Genomic DNA, 24,317 nt, shown 5'->3' on the forward strand with positions numbered 1-24,317 from the left:
TTCACAATTTTGGCATTTGTGCTAATTTTAAGACAGTTTTGGTCTAAAATGGAAGTGGTCACACTTGTGTTCAGCCTTAATATTTAAATATATGTTGTATTTAATGATTATACATAACATATATAAATGTTGAGACTGAACACGAATGTGGCCACTTCCATTTGAGACAAAAACCATCTGAAAAGTGATGTTTTATGGCATATTTGATAGATTCTTCATATTTAAGCTTGCATTTAAGCATCTTTATGACCAAATCAGTTCAAATCTTTATCATAAACTTATTGAATCTACTGAAGTAGACACTTAAGTGTTTAAAAAATGTCAAAAATCTTTCATCAGATTTACTTCGAATTTAGGGCGAAATAAGCCCTTATCAGACCTTCTCCTTTGACAGTGATACTTAACCATTGCAACTTTCATTAAATATTATGTTGGTCACTGGATGTGTGTTTCTCTTAGCAGGTAATTGACATGATTTGAATATTATATTTCATTTATAGATGATACACAGATGGATACATCAGGTGATACCAAAGAAAATCTGCACAATGGAGATATCAATGGTGAAGTGAATGGACATGATAAAATTCAAAAGCCATCCCCTTTAATGTGTAAATTTACTTTGGTCAATTCTTATGGCAGTACAGAATTAGGATATAAAATGGCACAAGATGGACAGCCTCTCAAACTTAGTAATAGGACTTATGTAGCTGTAGATTGGAATCCGTTAGCCCAGGAAAAGTTTTATGATGACAAAGCTGCTGAGGTATATCTTATTGAAATATTACCTCATTTTTGTCGAGCCTGCAACTTTTATGTCGCGAAATCAAGACAGTGATCCTAGATCCCATCATCAGCATCATCTACATTTAGGTTCAGTCTGTGGTTAGAAGTTTTTTTGGACATCAATAATTTTATTAAACCTTCATGGAATAATCCAAATTTCATGAAATTTGGACAGAAGCTTTTTTATGACCAAAATACAGTATCCAGATCAAAATTTTGAAAATATTTATTTTCATTTTTCCGTATTTAACTAGTAAATGGACTAATTTTTATACGACCGCAAAAAAATTTTTGTGGTCGTATATTGGTATGACGTTGGCGTCGTCGTCGTCCAGCGTCGTCGTCCGAATACGCATTAGTTTTCGCACTCTAACTTTAGTTTAAGTGAATGGATCTCTATGAAATTTTACCATAAGGTTCAATACCACAAAAGGAAGGTGGGGATTGATTTTGGGGGTTATGGTACCAACAGTTAAGGAATTAGGGGCCAAAAAGGGGCCAAAAATAAGCATTTTCTAGATTCCAGACAATAACTGTGGAACGGTGTATGGATCTCTCTCAAATTATACTACAAGTTTCCATACCACAAAGGCATGGTTAGGATTTGCTTTGGGGGGTTATTGCTCAAATCGTTTAAGAATTAGGGGCAAAAAAGGGGGAAAAACAAGGATGTCCTCATTAATGGACAAATACTTTAGTACAAAACATAATTTAAAGCAGTGTAAGGGAGATAAATCAAATACATCATTGAAATTATCTCCCTTACACTGCTTTTAAATTATGTATAAAGTAATGGTTAATGAACAATTAAGATAATGTAAAACAGTGTAAGGGAGGTAATCAGAATACAACGTTTTGGTTACTTCCCTTACACTGCTTTTAAATTATGTTTAAAGAAATGCATATTTATAAAGGAAGACCAGTATGGCGCATTAGATTTGTAAAATCTTTGACCACATTTATTTATTTGTTATTCCGAATCTAACCGTGTATTTAGATTTTTAATTTTGGGTCCAGTTTTCAAATTGGTCTACATTAAGGTCCAAAGGGTCCAAAATTAAACTTTGTTTGATTTTAACAAAAATTGAATATATGGGGTTCTTTGATATGCTGAATCTAAATATGTATTTAGATTTTTGATTTTTGGCCCAGTTTTCAAGTTGGTCCAAATTGGGGTCCAAAATTAAACTTTGTTTGATTTCAACAAAAATTGAATATATGGGGTTCTTTGATATGCTGCACCTAACCATGTATTTAGATTTTTTATTTGTGGACCCCGCTATCAAATTGGTTCATATTGAGGTCAAAAGGGTCCAAAATTAAACTTTGTTTGATTTCATCAAAAATTGAATTATTGGGGTTCTTTGATATGCCAAATCTAACCGTGTATTTAGATTTTTAATTTTGGGTCCTGTTTTTTAAATTGGTCTACATTAAGGTCCAAAGGGTCCAAAATTAAACTTAGTTTGATTTTAACAAAAATTGAATTCTTGGGGTTATTTGATATGCTGAATCTAAACATGTGTTTAGATTTTTGATTATGGGCCCAGTTTTCAAGTTGGTCCAAGTTGGGGTCCAAAATTAAACTTTGTTTGATTTCAACAAAAATTGAATATATGGGGTTCTTTGATATGCTGAATCTAAACATGTATTTAGATTTTAGATTTTTGGCCCAGTTTTCAAGTTGGTCCAAATTGGGGTCCAAAATTAAACTTTGTTTGATTTCAACAAAAATTGAATATATGGGGTTCTTTGATATGCTGAATCTTACCATGTATTTAGATTTTTTATTTGTGGGCCCGCTATCAAATTGGTTCATATTTAGGTCAAAAGGGTCCAAAATTAAACTTTGTTTGATTTCATCAAAAATTGAATTATTGGGGTTCTTTGATATGCCAAATCTAACTGTGTATTTAGATTTTTAATTTTGGGTCCCGTTTTTTGAATTGGTCTACATTAAGGTCCAAAGGGTCCAAAATTAAACTTAGTTTGATTTTAACAAAAATTGAATTTTTGGGGTTTAGATATGCTGAATCTAAACATGTGTTTAGATTTTTGATTATGGGACCAGTTTTCAAGTTGGTCCAAGTTGGGGTCCAAAATTAAACTTTGTTTGATTTCAACAAAAATTGAATATATGGGGTTCTTTGATATGCTGAATCTAAACATGTATTTAGATTTTTGGCCCAGTTTTCAAGTTGGTCCAAATTGGGGTCCAAAATTAAACTTTGTTTGATTTCAACAAAAATTGAATATATGGGGTTCTTTGATATGCTGAATCTTACCATGTATTTAGATTTTTTATTTGTGGGCCCGCTATCAAATTGGTTCATATTTAGGTCAAAAGGGTCCAAAATTAAACTTTGTTTGATTTCATCAAAAATTGAATTATTGGGGTTCTTTGATATGCCAAATCTAACCATGTTTTTAGATTTTTAATTTTGGGTCCCGTTTTTTTTTTAATTGGTCTACATTAAGGTCCAAAGGGTCCAAAATTAAACTTAGTTTGATTTTAACAAAAATTGAATTCTTAGGGTACATTGATATGCTGAATCTAAACATGTGTTTAGATTTTTGATTATGGGACCAGTTTTCAAGTTTGTCCAAGTTGGGGTCCAAAATTAAACTTTGTTTGATTTCAACAAAAATTGAATATATGGGGTTCTTTGATATGCTGAATCTAACCATGTATTTTGATTTTGGACATTGGACCATAATAGGTAAATTAAAAAAATTGAAGTTCTTAGACCACATTCTTTCTGTGTCAGAAACCTATGCTGTGTCAAATATTTAATCACAATCCAAATTCAGAGCTGTATCAAGCTTGAATGTTGTGTCCATACTTGCCCCAACTGTTCAGGGTTCGACCTCTGCGGTCGTATCAAGCTGCGCCCAGCGAAGCATTTTATTTTTTTTACAGTAATTTTTGTTAAATTCTGTATTTTACTGATAAATGGACTCACTTTTTAAGTCAACATTACACTTTTACACTGACAGCAGTAATCACAGGTGAGACACAGGGTTACGTGGAACCTCTTACAAATCTTTTTAATATTTTGTGGGAAAAAAAGTTCTGAACTGTTCTGTTTTCTTGCTACGTAACATTATATTTTTAAAAGTAGATCACTCTAGTCTTCTCTGAGAATAAGGACAATCTCTTGAACTGAATAAAATTAAATCGTCTAAGGTGACTCCCCTTTTAATCTTATTCTTTTAATCTTTTTTTGTAAATAAGTTTAAGATTTCTTCTATGTTTTTCCCAAGGTGAAAAAAATTGGTTCAATAAGGTAAACTCAACCTAGATGTCTTTATTTAAATAAAAATTAAATGCATTTCTACTTATAAGTTTGCTGATTGAGGTAAGAAATTAAACTTAGCATTTGAGTGTTAATGTGGAAGCCACAATTTTAAACCTAGCACCTGCTTAACTGAAACAGGATAAGAAAATATACTTTTTGTACAAAGTGAACAGGAAAAAAAGTAAATTTAATATAGTTTTGATTCCATCAAGTCAAATTAACACACCGTAACAACTTTTGTGATGTATTCCAGAACTTTTTAAGTTTGACTACTTTTCTACAGATGTTTCATTCTGACACCAAACTAACTTCTTCATGGCCTTTCAAAAGTTTGTCTAAAATTTCCAACAGATCCAATATTTCTTAAATTTCTTAAATGAGCAGACAGATTTTGATTGTTTATTTTCAGGCATGGGAATGTCACTTGCTATAAATGTATAAAAAGTTTTATCAATGACTATTGTCTTACCAATAAGTAATTTTTTTCATATTATATTTAGGACTTTGAACAAGATGAAAGTATTAATCACAAACCTCAGAAGAAACAAGTTATTCAACTTGGAGATTGTTTGGATTTGTTTACCAAAGAGGAACAACTAGGGGAAAATGATTTATGGTATGTTAATACTGAAATATGGAACTTGAAATTTTTGTTTACAATCGCAAAATTTGCCCGGTGGAGCATTTTATTATTTATTCTCGTTGATATCAATTTTCGTGGATTAAGGAAAATTAAACTCATTTAAAGTTGACAGGAAAAGTACCAACTTTTATGGTAAATCTACAAATAAGAGAACACTAGTTTTTCATCTCCAGAAAACTAAAATCATTTAATGAGATACTGCGGATTCATTAGTATTCGTTGGATACCAATGGTTGTGGATTTCTTGCATACAGGTAAAACAAAAATTTAAATGTTCAATGAAGTGAACATTATCTATAGACTTGGATGCAAACTTTTGTAAAACCACAAAATCAAATATCCATGAAAATACAGTTTAAAACAAAATATAAAGTGGATTCGAAGCATTCAAATTTTTTTTACAATGACAATGTTTTTGATGTGTTTTAGGTATTGTCCCAAGTGTAAGAAACATCAACAAGCAACCAAGAAATTTGACTTATGGTCTTTACCAGATGTTCTAATCATTCACCTGAAGAGATTTTCCTACAACCGATACTTCCGAGACAAAATAGATGTAATGGTGGAATGTCCTCCAAGGTAACTAACAGCTTAAATGTCTCTAAATATCTTATCTTGTTGACTATTCAATTACATGTAAAATGAATGCCTATTAAACTCTCAAAAACATCTAATTGGAGTATTAATGAGTCAACATATTGTTTACAATATGTATTAATGGTTATTACCCCCTGCCTATGATTGTAGGGGGCATTGTTGTTTTATGGTTTTATGCACTGTCTGTCTGTCCCCTATAAGGTTAATGTTATAGTTTAAGGTATTGTACCATTAAGTTTTACCCTTGTCCGTACGTACGTACGTCCCAAAGTTGGTTTCCATTCTCTAACTGTAGTTTGCCTCAACCAAATGTTATGAAACTTATATAAAATGCTTATTACCACAATACACAGATCAAGTTTGAATTTTGGTGGCGTCACTTTAACCGTTCTAGAGTTATGCCCTTTACAAATGGAAAAATTGCTAAATGTTTCGTTTCCGTTCTCTAACTTTAGTTTGCCTCAACCAAATGTTATGAAACTTATACACAATGCTTATTACCACAAAATACAGATCAAGTTTGAATTTTGGTGGTGTCACTGTAACCGTTCTAGAGTTATGCCCCTTTACAAATGGTAAAATTGCTGAATTTTTCGTTTCAGTTCTCTAACTTAAGTTAGCCTCAACCAAATGTTATGAAACTTATACACAATGCTTATTAACACAAAATACAGATCAAGTTTAAATTTTGGTTGTGTCACTTTTACTGTTCTAGAGTTACACCCCTTTACAAATTTTCCGTTCTCTAACTTAAGTTAGCCTCAACCAAATGTTATGAAACTTATACATAATACTTATTACTACAAAACTGAGATCAAGTACAAATTTGGGTAGCATCACTTTTACCATTCTTCAGTTATGTCCCTTTATAAATTTATATGATATGCAAGCGGGGGCATCATCTGTGTCATTCCCTATTAATTAACTATTTATTTTATAGAAAGTGCCTTTTAAGGGCATTCCTGCTTTGATTTTCTTTATATTTTGAAAAATATGGTGCAATTACAAGTCTTGAATACTTGAATAAGAAGTCTTGATACAACTAATATATGACACCGGTTTTTACTAAACATTTGCAGATCTTATGAAAATTAAAGTAAATGAACTGTTTATTTTTCAGAGGACTAAACATGAACAAATATATGATAAACAACAACCATGGAGCTGCTAATTATGACCTGATAGCTGTATCGAACCATTATGGAGGCCTTGGAGGGGGACATTGTAAGTTCAGAAATAAACCTAGCAAATCTTATTTACTGTGGTGTTATATTTATTAATATTTCTTTCTGTATGTTTATATCTCATTAGAAATTTCAGTGCATATGTGTTCTTATATCATTCAAAAATACAGGAAAAAAATATCAGTAAATGCTAGTGGAGCATTTATGATCTAAATTTCCCACATCAATTGTTAAATTTAAATCTTGAATTGAATACAACAGAATCAAAAGTTCAACCCTTGCATAAGATTGTTATATCAGACAATAAGCAAGTAACACAACTATCATTTATCATATCTGTTGTAAGGCTTCCTTATTCTGTAGTTTTAGATGGTAGCTTTGTCATTTGAAAGATAAGCATTATTGAGGTATGGAGTTTTTATACGACCGCAAAAAATTTTGCGGTCGTATATTGGTATGACGTTGGCGTCGTCGTCGTCCGAAGACACATTGGTTTTCGCACTCTAACTTTAGTTTAAGTGAATGGATCTCTATGAAATTTTACCATAAGGTTCAATACCACAAAAGGAAGGTTGGGATTGATTTTGGGGGTTATGGTACCAACAGTTAAGGAATTAGGGGCCAAAAAGGGGCCAAAAATAAGCATTTTTGTAACTTCCAGACATAACTTGTGTGTTAGTGTATGGATCTCTCTGACATTGTACCACAAGGTTCCATATCACAAAGGGAATGCTGGGATTGATTTTGGGGGTAATTGCCTCAAAATATTAGGAATTAGGGGCCAAAAAAGGGGCAAAAAACAAGCATTTTTCAGTTTCATGACAATAACTTGTGTGTTAGTGTATGGATCTTTCTGAAATTGTACTACAAGGTTCCATATCACAAAGGGAAAGCTGGAATTGAGTTTGGGGGTAATTGCCCGAAACGTTTAGGAATAAGGGGCCAAAATGGGGCCAAAAATAAGCATTTTTCTAGTTTCCAGACAATAACTTGTGTTCAAGTGTATGGATCTCTCTGAAATTGTACTGCAAGGTACCATACCACAAAGGGAAGGCTGGGATTGAGTTTGGGGGTGATGAATCATAAGGGGGTTCAACAAATTTGGGGGGGGGGGGGGGGGGGGTTTTCCTTTTTTTTTCTTTTAAAATTTTCAATTTTAAGTTGGTTATTTCTGATTTATATTTAAAAGCAAATAATAATGATATGGTAGGAGATACACACCAAACATGATGTGTAAATTATTATATAATAAGTATTGTGCAATAGCAAGAAATTTTCAATTGCACAGTATTGCACAATAGCAAGAAATCTTCAATTGCACAGTATTGCGCAATAGCAAGAAATCTTCAATTGCACAGTATTGCGCAATAGCAAGAAATATCCAATAGCACAATATTGCGCAAAAGCAAGAAATTGTCAATTGTGCAATATTGCGCAATAGCAAGAAATATTCAATCGCAAGAAATATTCAATCGCACAGTATTGTGCAAAAGAAGATACTTCGTATAAATTGCTTATTTCTTGACCATTTTCAATGGGGTTTTATTCTTGAATTTTTGGGGTTCTTTAATATGCTGAATCTAACCGTGTATTAAGGTTTTTGGATTTTGGGCCCCGTTTTTAAATTGGTCCACATTGAGGTCCAAAGGGTCCAAAATTAAACTTTGTTTGATTTCATCAAAAATTGAATTCTTGGGGTTCTTTGATATGCTGAATCTAACCATGTATTTAGATTTTGGATATTGGACCATAATAGGTGAATGTCCAATTTTAAATTTTTAAGTTCTTAGACCACATTCATTCTGTGTCAGAAACCTATGCTGTGTCAAATATTTAATCACAATCCAAATTCAGAGCTGTATCAAGCTTGAATGTTGTGTCCATACTTGCCCCAACTGTTCAGGGTTCGACCTCTGCGGTCGTAACAAGCTGCGCCCTGCGGAGCATTTTATTATGAAAAGATAGGATGAATTGTCATATATAGTTTATATCAGTGAGATAGCAAACCAAAGGCAATACAAAAAAAGGTGACAGCTTAAATATATATTTGCAACAAATCTATTCTTGAATGTTTCGTGCAGAATTTAATGATAGAGCTGCAACCTGCTTACTACAAATGTTAACAACCAAAAAAACAGCTTTTTAATATATTCTTTTAAGAAATCTATTCTGCTTGAATGTTTCATGCAGAATTTAATGTCAGAGCTCAAATCTGCTTATCTGACCATTTGTATATAATAACCATTATAATAAAACTGTAGTTTAGATTTAAATATTACAGACACAGCTTATGGTAAGAACAAAGAAAACAGTGAATGGTATTACTTTGATGATTCTAGTGTGTCCTCGTCATCAGAAGATGATGCTGTTGTAAGTACCACCTTCATGTTAATCCTTTGAGTTGCTTTAAGCAAGGTTAGACTGACAAAAAAAATAGAAGTCAGGTAAATCTGAATTTTTAAGGCTATTTGGTGTGGTTTAATTCTTATTTCAATACTTCAACCCTCCACTTTTTAATCTTTATCAGTGGACTAACAGAAAGTGGATAAAAGAACAAACCCAAATCAGAACAAGAAAAGCAACTAACCGTAAAATAGCAGTACAAATTGTAACAAAGACATGGGTACAAAAGAAAATAAATCAAGATTATTCCATATCAAATAATGCTGGCAGTTACCAATAGCAAGCTCATTGTACTTAACCTGTTAATATGAAGTTATACTATCCTACACTATAATATCAGTTAGTTTCATACAGCAATATCATAAACAGTAAAGGAGGATGATCCTGTGCCATGCCATGAACAAACTATTAATAAATTAAAACACAGAATAATTGATATCTGAATGATTATATTTGTTAGATGATTTACTTATATTGCCAATTCTTTATTTTAGAACTTTTTTCTATTAGTAAATTAATGTTAAAGAACTTTTTGAAGTTTACCACATATTTGCTTATTCTATTTTTTAAATTTACTTGTTTTAGTCAAAGGCAGCTTATGTAGTAGTGTATCAGAAACAGACTCAGTGTCAGCCTCATTCTAAGTCAAGTTCTACCACAATGAATGGTCAGTGTGAACAGATGGAAACATAATGTTATCTTAAAACTTAATTTTCCACAACTGTCAGTTATATGACAGGCAGGAAGTAGAATCTACAAGCTGATGTGATAAAGAACTTTTGTATTTGTTGTTTCAAGACAGTCATCTAAGATCATTCAGATTTACTTTTTTCTTACTTTTTCAAAGACGAGAGTAAACATGAAAACAGTGTAACCAAAAATATAATGCAAGGGGAAATTTGTCTTAATGTTACCAACCATGTTTAATAGTCATAGATTTTGTAAAACTTATTAGGATATAGACGAAATTATATATGAGTTGACAGCTTTTTCTGACAAATTGGTATATTTACATTATTGCTTGGATATTTTGAAAAGTTCACAACATTTATTTTAGCCAATGTTCAGATAGAATATGTCATGGAAATCAAACGGGTATATATACAATCTGTTGTTTACATAAATGGAATAGTTAGATTGAATTACTATCTATTATAAATATTATGGTATAAAGACACTATAAATGACATGAAATTCTTAGCTATGTATATGCAACCTGCTACGAATAATATGAAATGAACAGAAAGTAGAGCTATCTTCAGTGTTGATAGCAGAACATATGTGACAAATTTTTATTCAGACATACAATTTATAGCTCTACATACATATATACTGAAAATATATACTGGTATTAAAACAGCCTAGATTTTGCATTGACATTTTATTTACTATTTTAAACCATGTACATGAAAGTGCTAAACTTTAAATAAGATATAAACCATTAAAACCACTAACCGTAGTATAATGGTTACATTCATATTGTAAATTTAAATGTGTATTTAGCATGTTGAGGGGAGAAAATAGCTAGCGTTATGCATCTTTGTATGCTATGTCACAGTTTAATGGATTTTGGTGCCTCCAGTATATTTGAAGGATATGTATTTTCAACAAGATATTGTAATATAATACATAAACATTACCATTTTCTGTTGATCTATAGTTTGTTAGCATAGTAATGGCATCAGCAATAAGTTATTTAGATGTCAAATTGATTCATTTAACTGAGAAAAAGTATGAATAGATTTCTTATTCAGCTATTATTCTCTATTTAGAGGTCTGCCATGTGTATTGTTTATAGAAATTACCTGTTTGTTTGCCAATAGTGTATGTTTTAATTAACTAATGCTGTACAAGTATATATGTAAAATTCCTGTTTCATATAAGATGCCTCAGTGTAAATAGAAAAAGGAATGTTAAGGTGTTAATACATTTATACATAATGATGTGTCCATATTTCCACGTCTCTTTAAAAATAATTTAAAAAAAAAGAATTATTTCAAACAGTAGAGTAAAATTACAATTCAGTTTCCTTTTTTGGCAAAGATTAGATATATACCTTTGAAAAACAAAATGAATATAGAAATTCCTCAAGGAAGAAGTTTTTGGTCTGTGAATTTATAAATAAACCTTGAAATATTTAGTTATAATGATTCAAAAATAGGCTTTGCCAAGGCCATCCACCAGTAGAGAAATCAATAACTTTTTTCTGTCATAGTTCAGTGCACAAGATTGAAGTCTACAGCTTTATAGACCCAAAAAATCCAGTTGATTGTAATAAGCTGTATAAATTCCAAACTTATGCTGTCCTGTTTTTATACCACAGTAAACTATGATATAAAGTTGGAATATTTTTATACGACCGCAAAAAAATTTTGTGGTCGTATATTGGTATGACGTTGGCGTCGTCGTCGTCGTCGTCGTCCGGCGTCGTCGTCCGAATACATATTGGTTTTCGCACTCTAACTTTAGTTTAAGTGAATGGATCTTTTTGAAATTTGACCATAAGGTTAAATACCACAAAAGGAAGGTTGGGATTGATTTTGGGGGTTATGGTACCAACAGTTAAGGAATTAGGGGCCAAAAATGAGCATTTTCTAGTTTCCAGACAATAACTGTGGAACGGTGTATGGATCTCTCTGAAATTATACTACAAGTTTCCATACCACAAAGGGATGGTTAGGATTTGCTTTGGGGGGTTATGGCTCAAACCGTTTAGGAATTAGGGGCAAAAAAGGGGGAAAAACAAGGTTGTCCTGGTTAATGGACAAATACTTTAGTACAAAACATAATTTAAAGCAGTGTAAGGGAGATAAATCAAATACATCATTGAAATTATCTCCCTTACACTGCTTTTAAATTATGTATAAAGTAATGGTTAATGAACAATAAAGATAATCTAAAACAGTGTAAGGGAGGTAATCCAAATACAACGTTTTGGTTACTTCCCTTACACTGCTTTTAAATTATGTTTAAAGAAATGCATATTTATAAAGGAAGACCAGTAAAAATATCTGCAAATGTTTTCATCTTTTTTTTTTACAAAAAAATCCATATGAAAGATTTGACACTATATTTTTATTATTTCTATTATAAAATAGATTAAGTTAGCACTATGGTAAATTTAAATGGGTAATTATGGTTGCCAACTCCATTGGAAATTTGAATTGAGATTATGACCATATCTTGAGGGAAAGAATTTTTTTGGGGGAAAAAGGGGGGGGGGATAAAAAGAAATTGTGGGGGGCCAATTTTTTCTCATTTCAGATTTCAGAAATTAAAAAGAATTATTCTTCAAATATTATTTTTTTTTCAAATTTCAAATATTGAAAAATTTCAAGAAGTAATCTTTAATTGCACAGTATGGGCGCATTAGATTTGTAAAATCTTTGATCACATTTATTTATTTGTTATGCCGAATCTAACAGTGTATTTAGATTTTTAATTTTGGGTCCAGTTTTCAAATTGGTCTACATTAATGTCCAAAGGGTCCAAAATTAAACTTTGTTTGATTTTAGCAAAAATTGAATATATGAGGTTCTTTGATATGCTGAATCTAAACATGTATTTAGATTTTTGATTTTTGGCCCAGTTTTCAAGTTGGTCCAAATTGGGGTCCAAAATTAAACTTTGTTTGATTTCAACAAAAATTGAATATATGGGGTTCTTTGATATGCTGAATCTAACCATGTATTTAGATTTTTTATTTGTGGACCCCGTTATCTAATTGGTTCATATTGAGGTCAAAAGGGTCCAAAATTAAACTTTGTTTGATTTCATCGAAAATTGAATTCTTGGGGTTCTTTGATATGCTGAATCTAACCATGTTTTTAGATTTTTGATTATGGGCCCAGTTTTCAAGTTGGTCCAAGTTGGGGTCCAAAATTAAACTTTTTTTGATTTCAACAAAAATTGAATATATGGGGTTCTTTGATATGCTGAATCTAACCATGAATTTAGAGTTTTTATTTGTGGGCCCCGCTATCAAATTGGTTCATATTGAGGTCAAAAGGGTCCAAAATTAAACTTTGTTTGATTTCATCAAAAATTGAATTATTGGGGTTCTTTGATATTCCAAATCTAACCGTGTATTTAGATTTTTAATTTTAAGTCCCGTTTTTTAAATTGGTCTACATTAAGGTCCAAAGGGTCCAAAATTAAACTTAGTTTGATTTTAGCAAAAATTGAATTCTTGGGGTTCTTTGATATGCTGAATCTAAACATGTGTTTAGATTTTTGATTATGGGCCCAGTTTTCAAGTTTGTCCAAGTTGGGGTCCAAAATTAAACTTTGTTTGATTTTAACAAAAATTGAATATATGGGGTTCTTTGATATGCTGAATCTAACCATGTGTTTTGATTTTGGACATTGGACCATAATAGGTAAATTAAAAAAATTCAAGTTCTTAGACCACATTCTTTCTGTGTCAGAAACCTATGCTGTGTCAAATATTTAATAACAATCCAAATTCAGAGCTGTATCAAGCTTGAATGTTGTGTCCATACTTGCCCCAACTGTTCAGGGTTCGACCTCTGCGGTCGTATCAAGCTGCGCCCCAGCGAAGCATTTTATTTTTATTTAGATACTTATTGGAAGAACAACAATTTATCTTTCTGTTTACTGTTAAAAGCAGGGCACACAATATAAAAATGTATAAACAAAAATTCCAACTTAGTTTACACCTTATTTGTGTACTTAATTAAGATTAATATTGAAAAATTATGTATAAACATTGCTTGCTTTGGAATGGAACAATGTAAATTTCATGGCACAAACTATTTTATTGATTGCTGAACCTTATAAAAATTTCAGAATAAATCCTATATTTGTATTTCACTATTAATTATATATCTATTCTTTATAATTGAATGACGGGGGTAAAAGCTATGATATTTTTATCAATATTGGTTTTGTATAATGTATAAATGTTGAAGAAGTTATGAATGATAATTTATGATGTATGGATGTGTTTGTATTACAATTTTAATGGTTTTTTTCCTTGCAAGTAAAAGTTTGCAATAATTGTCAGACTTGTCCAGTAGTGAAGGCTCTATGTATTTCATTAAAACACAAGTTGATAAAAACCTGTTTTTTGTAGTATTAATTCTGTTCTTAGGCCTTGGACAGTTATTAAAGTTGTCATTGTAAAAGGCATTTTAGCATCACATTCTATGAAGCCATCCTTTGTTGGATTAGAGTTGGTGGTATCTTCCACTGAAAAGAGCTAACTTATTATTGTTAAAGCTTGGCAACAACAATGAAGAGATAATGATTTAATCTATCGACACAAGAAAAAGGTGATAATCTTATGTTCTGATTAGAAATCTGTTTACATACAAATATGATGGTTATATCTGTACATCATTTTGTACACACATAAATACCTTTGTTACACCATAACTTTTTGACAAAAGTATGGCGATAACCACATGTGGTTCATAAATACCACAGTAAAAGATTTAACATTTATTTTATTTGAAATAAAATATCAGTCTGGTCAAGTCTGACAATACACAGTTTTGTTTTTTTTGTTAGTAAAACCTTTTGTATTTTACAGTGCTTTCACTCTTCTATTGACCAAGTAATGTCTAAATAAACTTGTACACAGTTTGATTTATCTATTTTATTTTTATAAACCACTAGTGCCTTTGAAATCAAATAGTAATAGCTGTGGGGTAAGCATATGATGAGGCTGATTGGTTTAGGTCTTGATACCAGTAATTGGTCATAGAAGTAGGCCTTTTAAATCAGGTCTAATTTTTAACAGGGATTTAAGGAAAAATCTGATTATTAAATTGGTGTAGTATGGAAGGCGGGCAGGCTGCTGTCACTATTTTCCATAACTGTTCAGCCAGTGTTTATCAATTTTTGATATGCAGTTACTAATGTCTAGATGGAGGTCAAGTTCGATATTGATGATTTTCACTTTTACAGCTCAGGTGATATGTCCTGAATCGATTAGAAAATGGCACTACATGTCATTTCTGTGCAATAACTTGTGAACCGATCAACCAGTGCGGGTAACAAAATGGAGGTCAAGTTTGGTATTGACAATTTTCACTTTTTCTGTTCAGGAGTTAATGTCCTCAATAGGTTGGAAAATGGCACTTTATTAAGTTACATTTAATTAAGGAAATTATTTGTTTCACCCCCAGCAATGAGGTTTGAACACGCAATCTTTTTGGTGTCAGATTGTTCATCTTACCACTGAGCCACAGAAACCATAGGAAAAGTCATGAAATTTTAGTCCACTTCTCTGGAAGAAGTGAAAACAAAATTTGAAAAACTTCCAACTTCTTTTCTCTAAGGAAGCTGGTTTTGCAAATCCCTTTATTTTCAAGCAAATATATGAGAAAATAATTCAGAAATGTTCGTATTTTTCATTGATATGTAGTTATTTCTTCATTTAAGCGATATGGTGTCCAACGTCCTCATAGTCAAGCATTAAAAAAAAAAGTTTTGTTACTGCTACTCCGACTCGGCTGACAATTTTCAGGACATTTAATGTTTTCATCTTTTTTGCCAAAAAACTGACAAAGAGAAACATGAATTTTGAGTTTGTCTTAATGGTGACACTCTATGAACCAAACATTTTATATATGTACAGGTTTTAATAGTATTCTTGTAAAAGAACACGGCACAGTTATAAAAAATAGTCAGGTTTTTTAAACTACTGATTTATTTTATAATATTCTGTGAAAATAATCTTATCTAAAAATAAAAACAGTATTCTCAAAAAATATTCTTGTCAATAAAGGCCAATTGACATAACACATTGAATGATACTAGTTTCAGGCACAATAAATCATGTTGCTGGTATTCCGAGTATTAATTTGCACCCTCAACCACATCTGTACGTCAAAAAATGTCAACGATACAAGACTTCATGCAAACTAGTTGTCCAAAAATTTGGCTTATCGGTCAAATTGACCAATAGTGTCGTTAAAGGGTTAAACAATGGTTACCTTCAAAATACAAAAAACCTGGTTTGCTGTCAATTTGACAGTACATTTCTTATTTATAATGATCCATTGTTACTACTACAGTCTTGTTTATGACTGCAATATTAGGTCAGGTTTCAGATGTTTTGGAGGTAAAACTTGGGTCATTTTTCCGCAGCCTTCTTGATGGATGGTAGCTGATTTTGTAAATAACTCATCCTACAGGGGTTTTTTCCAACACAAGAGCCTTGACAAATTAGTCAAAATGTATATAGCTTAAAAGTTTTCTTAAAGGTAATTTTTGAAAAAAAATTGAAAACACGTTATAAATTTCATGCGCTTTTCTGGATTTACCTTCATCAGGCCCCGGCACCATAAAATTATTTGAGTAATTTTTTTTTGCTCAGCCTGAGAATTTTCTCAATTTTTTTATTCTCAGCTAAATACACTGCCATAAACAAATTCTCAGATATTTTTTTACTCAAAGTTAAGAATATTCTTAAATATTTGAGTATAGCCAAAACCATACTTAAGTATAAAAAAAAATTCTTACATGTTGCTATTGAGGGTATTTTGAAAACATACACATCTTTACTCAGTCCAACATTTTTTGTTTGGTTAACGTTGTCTTTTTCATATATTTTTTTAGGATAAATACTCAATATCAATTTTGTCAAAAACTAAAAATTGAGGTTTCAGGCTTTTTCCAGGGTTCATAATTTGTTGATTTATTTAAAATAATCAATTATACTATTGTTAGAGCAATAAAAAGGTACATACGGTGCTGTGATACTATGAATTTTAGAAAAGATTGAAAGACTTTTTAAATCTAGTGTGAAATAGCTTCACTGCTCCTTTGTTGTATGAAATCACCCACATTTTAGTGGGCATCGGATATTTGAGCGAAAATAATGATGTGATGGGATGCCAGAATCTCAAAATAATTGGAAGCCAACATCCAAATGCTGAGGTATTCAATATAGAATTAAAAGAATTACATCAGCATCTATCAAAGGTGAAAATGCCTTTTTAATATTTTTCTTCATTTTCTGTAGACACTTTTCTAAAATATTTTACGTAATGGAAAGAAAATTATTAACAACACAACTTCTAGGATATCAACGTGCTTAAACAAACGTATTTGTAATGCCTCTACAGCCAGATTGTTTAACAAAAATGCACGTGGATATGCACAAATTGTCCCATGCAATGCCAAAAAGTGACTAATCTGTTTTAGATTAACTTCACAAAATATTGTATGGTCAACAGTGAACGGGAGAGCTTTTTCGCTCTCCTTTTCCTGTGACATTGCCTGAAAAACTCAAAACCTTATATATGTGGTAACTTGAACCCAACCTAAGTGTGGTATTCAATATGTGGGACAGACGGGGCGAGCGTATTACAAAAGAAATCAAGAACACCTTTACCGCTTTCGTAGACCTAAAAAATTCAAAAGTTTGATATATCAACATTTAGATAAGCATAATCACAATCTTAAAATTTATAAATTTCCAACCACTTGAAACCGTTCAGAAACAACCAGGAGAATCACACAAACAATTTGAAAAATCACGTAAAGTTTGCGAATTATTTTGGATAAAAAGACTTCAAACAGCTTATCCTCTCGGTCTTAATGACAAAATATTAGGACAGGGGAACATAACTAAAACTTCAATATCGATGTCATTAATATTGTCGATAAACGACTTAGAAATAAAAGGTCTCATGTCAAACGCAAAAACCGTAATCAACGTATTAAACATCGTATAAATTATACACTTGCTGATCTGTTATCTATAATAAAAAATAATGGCAGACATCAAGTATTATGCAAACTGGGTCAGATACCAATAAGTAAATTATATGCTATTTTTCTGGAGTGTGATAAAATTTCTTTTTTTAGCCCAATAGATATAAGAAGATGTGGTATGAGTGCCAATGAGACAACTCTCCATCCAAGTCAAAATTTATAAAAGTATAAATACACCCGTATTATTACAGCCTTTTGTCATCATAGGCTATTTCCTAGTATCGATAAACCTGAAAATCATAAAAGGCATTTTCTTAAATTAAAATATATAAATAGAGGTATTGATTTTATTAACTTATCTAGTATATTCAATGACTCTACCATCCAAAGCCAAATACCTCCATATTTTGATAATATAGAACCACCTATTATTTCGTATTCTTATAAAAAAAACCAGCAGAAGTTTGATTTTTAATTATACGTCAGTTACATCAGACGTCAATATAGAAAATAATGTTCCTTCCACTTGAGACTGTGAAACATCTAGTTTTAGATATTTTCCCTATGGTCAAGTTCTTACAGGAGACCTCAACATAGTCGAAGACCGTGAGGTCATAACTTTTCTTAAGAAAGGACCGAAATATCGTCCTCCATCTAAAATAGATTGGAAACAGTGTCGTCAGGTCATTAAAGACACTCTGTCTGTCTACTGTAAAAATTGGTGTAAACGTGAAAAATCTGATAAAAAATCTCTAGACAGTTATTTGAATAAAATTATGAATACTGTTAATATTTGTATATCTCATTTTGAAAACAATTTTGAAATTAGTAATAGGGTCCATGATATTCCCATTTCTAGAATAAAAAATAAACTCCAAGTACTCGCAAAGCGGTTTGTGTTCGTACCGGCAGACAAAGCAGCAAATAATGTAGTGGTGGTGTGACGCATATACTACACGGAAGTTCTCCAAAACGAAATTACAAATTCATCTACATTCAGGTCTGTACGCTCCACAGAGAGTGAAATTGTAAACAAGCATATCACTGCCACTACCCAGCTTAAAGCCTATTCCGAACATTTGAAAGTCCCTACTATGTACTGGTTACCTAAATTGCACAAAAAACCATTTAAATTCCGTTTCATCTCCGCATCTAGTAAGTGTTCTACTACCAATCTATCAGTGCTTCTAACTACCTCCCTTACTACTATCAAAGAACTTGTTATTAACTTTTGTAATAAAGGTTATGAAAATAATGGTATTAATTATTTTTGGAGTGTTAAAAATTCTTTAAGAGGTTTTAGATTAAATACATGCTTTTGGTGGTCCTTTTAATTCTGTTGACAGTTATGATTTTTCTCCTCTCTATACTACACTTCCACACAATTTTATCAAGAAAAAGTTTTCATATTTAATTAAATGGTCTTTTGAAAAATCTCATTACAAATTTATTTGCTGTAACTCGTTTAAAGCCTTTTTCTGTAACGAAAAAGGAAAGTATGCTAGATACACTTACTGGAAATGTGAAGATATGATTGAAGCTTTAAATTTTCTCCTGGACAACATATATATATGTTTCGGCGATAAAGTGTATCGACAAGTAGTAGGTATTCCTATGGGCACTAACTGTGCTCCTTTAATAACAGATTTATTCCTGTATTGCTATGAATCTCAGTGCATGACCAAACTCAGTAAAGACACTTCATTGTTACATTTGGTTGACACATTCAACAATACCTTCCGTTATCTAGATGATATTTTTTCGTTAAATAATCCAGAGCTCTCTAAATATACTACCGAAATTTACCCAATAGAACTTACTTTAACTAAATCTAACATAAACAGCAGTAGTTGTCCTTTTCTAAATTTGGACATTTCAATCTCTAAAGGAAAACTCCATACGAAAATTTACGACAAAAGAGACGACTTTTCATTCCCTATTGTTAATTTTCCTTTTTTAGACAGCGATATTCCTTTGGCTCCATCATACGGTGTACATCCCAACTCGTTCGTTATGCCCATGTGTGTAGTGATGTCATAGATTTTAACGAACGTAATCAATGCATCACTGGTAAATTATTAAGTCAAGGATTTCGTTACCATAAATTACGTAAAACTTTTACTAAATTCTTTCATAGATACAAAGATTTGATAAGTAAATTTGGCTGTTCCTGTAGAAAACTGATTAAAAACGGTATTTCACATCCTAAATTTTACGGTAATATTGTACTTAAAGCGCGGAAATAACTATGTGATCCGTGTAAACTCATCGAACCTTTAAACAAACTTATTAGTAAAGGTTATCTTACCATGTTGTAATTATATCTTTGAATATAGTTTACATTGGCACTAATATCGGTTTTGTCATCAGCAAATTAAAACACAACTAAATTTATATTCTTTTCAAACGGGATGTAGAAAGACACACCCACGTTCATTTTGATCTATAAAGAGGTTAAACTCCTAACTATCCTACTGCCTGTCGATACATTTATTTTTGGCATTGAACAAGTCATGTCTTCTTTGACTGTCCATGACGTTAAAATACTAAATCCCTGGGATGTGTTTTAATTGATTTTAGTCTCTGATGCATGTTTTTTATTATTAATTGTTTTTGGCTTTTAACTAGCTGTCAGTAACTGCGAGTACTCTCAAATCGTACTTTCTTGTTTATTTGACCTGTTGATACTAATTGTAATGTTTTTTTGTTATTTAATGTTATTCAGGGTTATATCTGGTCTATATACCAGCTTTGATAAGTGTTTGGTATTACTATAAATTTTCACTTCGTACTATGAACATCAAAATTATTTATTTTGTAAAAATATTTCCTTTCTCTATTTGAACTGTACACGTATACCTAACAACAAAATTATTTTCATTTGCCTGTGTTTAAAGTAATTGCTAATGGCTGATATTTTTGTTCGAGCATATTGTTTTTCTTAAATTGTTTAACATTTCATAGCGGTATAACATGTTACTTTTATTATTCTTCCCTTAGTTTATTTATTTTGTATTTACATTGTATCATAGGTCAAATTGCATAAAAATTCACACACAAGACGACGGGCGTATCATGCGCTCATGGCGCAGCTGTTTATTTATATAGATTAGACCGTTGGTTTTCCCGTTTGAATGGTTTTACACTAGTAATTTTTGGGGCCCTTTATAGCTTGCTGTTCGGTGTGAGCCAAGGCTCCGTGTTGAAGACCGTACTTTGACCTATAATGGTTTACTTTTATAAATTTTGACTTGGATGGAGAGATGTCTCATTGGCACTCATACCACATCTTCTTATATCTATATAAACAGAAATGATAGTGTTTTTTTTTTAAACAAAACAATCTAACAACTACAAAAGTTATTTAATATAATCATGAGATCATCCAATATCTTTTATAACCAATAAAATCCATTATTCAGCCTCTGCTATTCATAGAAATAAATGAATAAGTATGATTTTTGTAAAATGAGCATATGTTGATACTATCAAAAAATGCAATATAGTAGAAATATTCCAAATATGGCCGTAACATTTTCTTTGAAAATTGAAAAATTTAGTAGCATACAACATAATTTGACCTTTAAAAATCAAAATATGTCTTATAATTCTGTGATAGCAAAGTCGAATATTTGAAAGCCAAGGATGTATGAGGACTGAAAAACGTTGAAGAGCTATAAAGCAAAAAGGACATAAAAATGTAGCCAAATCCATCTAAGGCCATCTTTGCCTGAGGGAGTTGAAACATTAGTTTTTTGATAATTTTCAAAATTTATAAACAGGCAAATAGTCCACCAGTAGAGGGTACTTGATAAGTAGTAACCAATTCAACATACATCCTTATAATTCATTCTGTATATAAAGTAACTGCAATGAAATTTTGAAGAAATAAAAACAAAATAGAAACCGGGTAGATTCACATGAAACAGAATAAAACAAATGACTGAAGCTCCTTGAGCAGTCTTTAATGTCAAGGAATAGTAAATGGGCTATGTCACGGATTTTGGTAAAATTTTGCATATAACTTTAGCACGTTGAGCTTTAATTGAAAATCGAAAATGATGAATTTATCTCTTATTTTATGAAATATTACTGATTTGAATGCTTTCAAAATATGCAAAGGAAGCATCGAGGAAAAACATTCTTAAATTTGTCTTAAAATCATCAAATCTACTATGTCAATCTAATTAAAATATAGAATTCGGATTTCGTTAAACTACATATATGTAGTTTAACGAAATCCGAATTCTATGTAGTTTAACGAAATCCGAATTCTATATTTTAATTAGATTGCTGTTCAACTTTCAGTACAGATATACTGATCATGACATCATCACCTAAACCAACTAAAACCAAGCCAGTACCAAAGAAACAGTTAAGAATTGTAAACATCAAGTGCCCAAGTCTAAGGAAAAAAGGCAAACTACTAGAAACATTTATTGATTCAACCGAACCAGACATAATCATAGGCACAGAAACATATGGAACGTAGAGATTGCCCAAAAGACCCTCGCGGATGAGTAATGATAGCTGTTAAAAAATTATTACAGCCTGATAAAACTGACGACACATATCTGAACCAAACAAAATGAAATAAATACCATCAGAATGAAACATCAGAGAGATATCTTCTTAATTGGAGGCGACTTCAACCTACCAGACCTTGACCTATAATGGTTTACTTTTATAAATTGTTACTTGGATCATGGAAGTATTATATTGTCAATATAATACTTCCATGCTTGGATGGAGAGTTGTCTCATTGGCACTCATACCACATCTTCCTATATCTATTAAATGGTCAGAATAAACCCTAACAAATAGATAATATCCTATTAGGACTAACCAAACTTTCTTGGAGATTGTAGCTGACAATGGATTGGAATAAATTGTATACTTCACAACACGTAAAGACAACACTTTGGACCTAATCTCTCATCCAGCATTTAAATTACGATGCAAACCATTACCAAATCATTTCAAATCAAATATTTTATTTTTCCAATCAGTCCCACAAGGGGCATTTACAATTAACAATTATAATTAGATATGACAATATAAGAAATTACCATCAATAGGAAACAGTGCATGACCATGAAATCGTCCTACTAGACTTGGCATGCAAACCTTTTAAACCAAAGCCAGTGAGAAGGAAAATGTATTTATGGAAGAAAGCAGAAATACACTAGATAAAAGAAGATTTAGCCCTTTTCAACGGAACTTTCACAAACACCATAGACAGAAATGTTGAAACCATGTGGCAAGCGTTCTAAAAAACTATCCAAAACACCATAGAGAAGAGAGTAACAACTAAAATGAGCCAAGAAAGACACACACTTCCGTGGATAAACACCACTATTAGATGGAAAATTGATCAAAAGCAAAAAAAACTACAAGGAGGCCAGGAAAACATAAAAGAAAGGAGACATGGATAGATATAAGAGACTCAAACAAGAAGTACAGTGGGAAGTCAAGCAAGTCAACAAACAATATATGGAAGAAGTAAGTACAAATTATAAAAACAACTCGAAAAAAAATTTGGTCATATAATTATATAGAGCAAAGGTCAAGAATGGACAGGAGTGGCACCATTAACGAACAGAATGTGATTTCTACAAAGCGATAATAAGAGCAAAGATGAAATACTCAAAGAACAATTCCAGTCAGTATTTACAAAGGAAACCCTACACTTTCCCAACAAAGGAAAAAGTCTATTCCACCATGTATGATATAAAAATAAGCACCAAGGGAGTACACATTCTACTTTAAAACCTCAAACCACACAAAGCTACTTGTCCAGACTCAATTCCATCCTTCATACTAAAAACAGCGACAGACCAACTAGCTTCTTTTCTTACAGAATTATACCAAACATCACTTAAAACCGGTGAAGTCCCCAAGATTGGAGAGATGCCAACGTGGTACCCCTATTAAAGACGGACGAAAGACATTTAGCTTCCAACTACAGACCTGTGTCACAGATTCACTTGTTGTCGAGTTGCGAGTTGCGAGTTAAGAAATCGAGTTGCGAGTTACGAAAGTCGAGCTGCGAGTTACGAAGGTCGAGTTGCGAGTTACGAAGGTCGAGTTGCGAGTAACGAAGGTCGAGTTGCGAGTTACGAAGGTCGAGTTGCGAGTTACGAAAGTCGAGTTGCGAGTTACGAAGGTCGAGTTGCGAGTTACGAAGGTGGGAATTTGTTTTCCAATTGTCACACCTGTATATGTCGTCACTGTAAAACGTTATGTTGTTCGATTTTTATCTTCAAATATTTCTAGAAATAAAACACCGAACAATTTATTAGAAACTTAATTTCAATATATATATATATATATATTCTCCTAATTTTCAGTAGAAATAATCTTTAAATTTATTCACTTCCATTCTATACAATTTTTTTTCTCAAGAAATTCAGAATCAAACAATTCTTTAAAAAAAACCTAAGCCTCTCCAAAATATAGATGGCAGATGCCTGAAAGTACAACTTGAAGCCATACTTACCTGGGTAAAACTTTTTTCATGTGCTCTCGTGACAGGCTATGCATGATATTAAAATGAAAAGGAAGCACAGTTTTTTTTATTAAAATGTACAATACCCAGCTGATATCTGAAACTACAACATTTGTTTCAAGACTGCATGCAGGTAAAAAAGTAAACTTGTGATAAACAAGACTTCCGTGCTCATACTCGCAACTCGCAACTCGACCTTCGTTACTCGC

The 24,317-nt window shown here is 31.8% G+C and overlaps 1 protein-coding gene across 1 annotated transcript in view; it reads left to right on the forward strand.

Moving 5' to 3' along the window:
• LOC127729528 (ubiquitin carboxyl-terminal hydrolase 15-like) overlaps nt 1–14,522 on the forward strand; it is a 57,670-nt gene extending 43,148 nt beyond the window's left edge. The window contains exons 16-21 of the mRNA XM_052237367.1: nt 501–766; nt 4,586–4,701; nt 5,158–5,307; nt 6,446–6,549; nt 8,791–8,879; nt 9,498–14,522. Of these exons, the coding sequence (XP_052093327.1) occupies nt 501–766; nt 4,586–4,701; nt 5,158–5,307; nt 6,446–6,549; nt 8,791–8,879; nt 9,498–9,605 (833 nt within the window). The 3' untranslated portion in view covers nt 9,606–14,522. The remainder of the gene's footprint in view (nt 1–500; nt 767–4,585; nt 4,702–5,157; nt 5,308–6,445; nt 6,550–8,790; nt 8,880–9,497) is intronic.
• Nucleotides 14,523–24,317: the final 9,795 nt, after the last annotated feature.

Source organism: Mytilus californianus, unplaced genomic scaffold, assembly GCF_021869535.1.
Source record: "Mytilus californianus isolate M0D057914Y unplaced genomic scaffold, xbMytCali1.0.p SCAF_1, whole genome shotgun sequence".
NCBI lineage: Eukaryota > Metazoa > Mollusca > Bivalvia > Mytilida > Mytilidae > Mytilus > Mytilus californianus.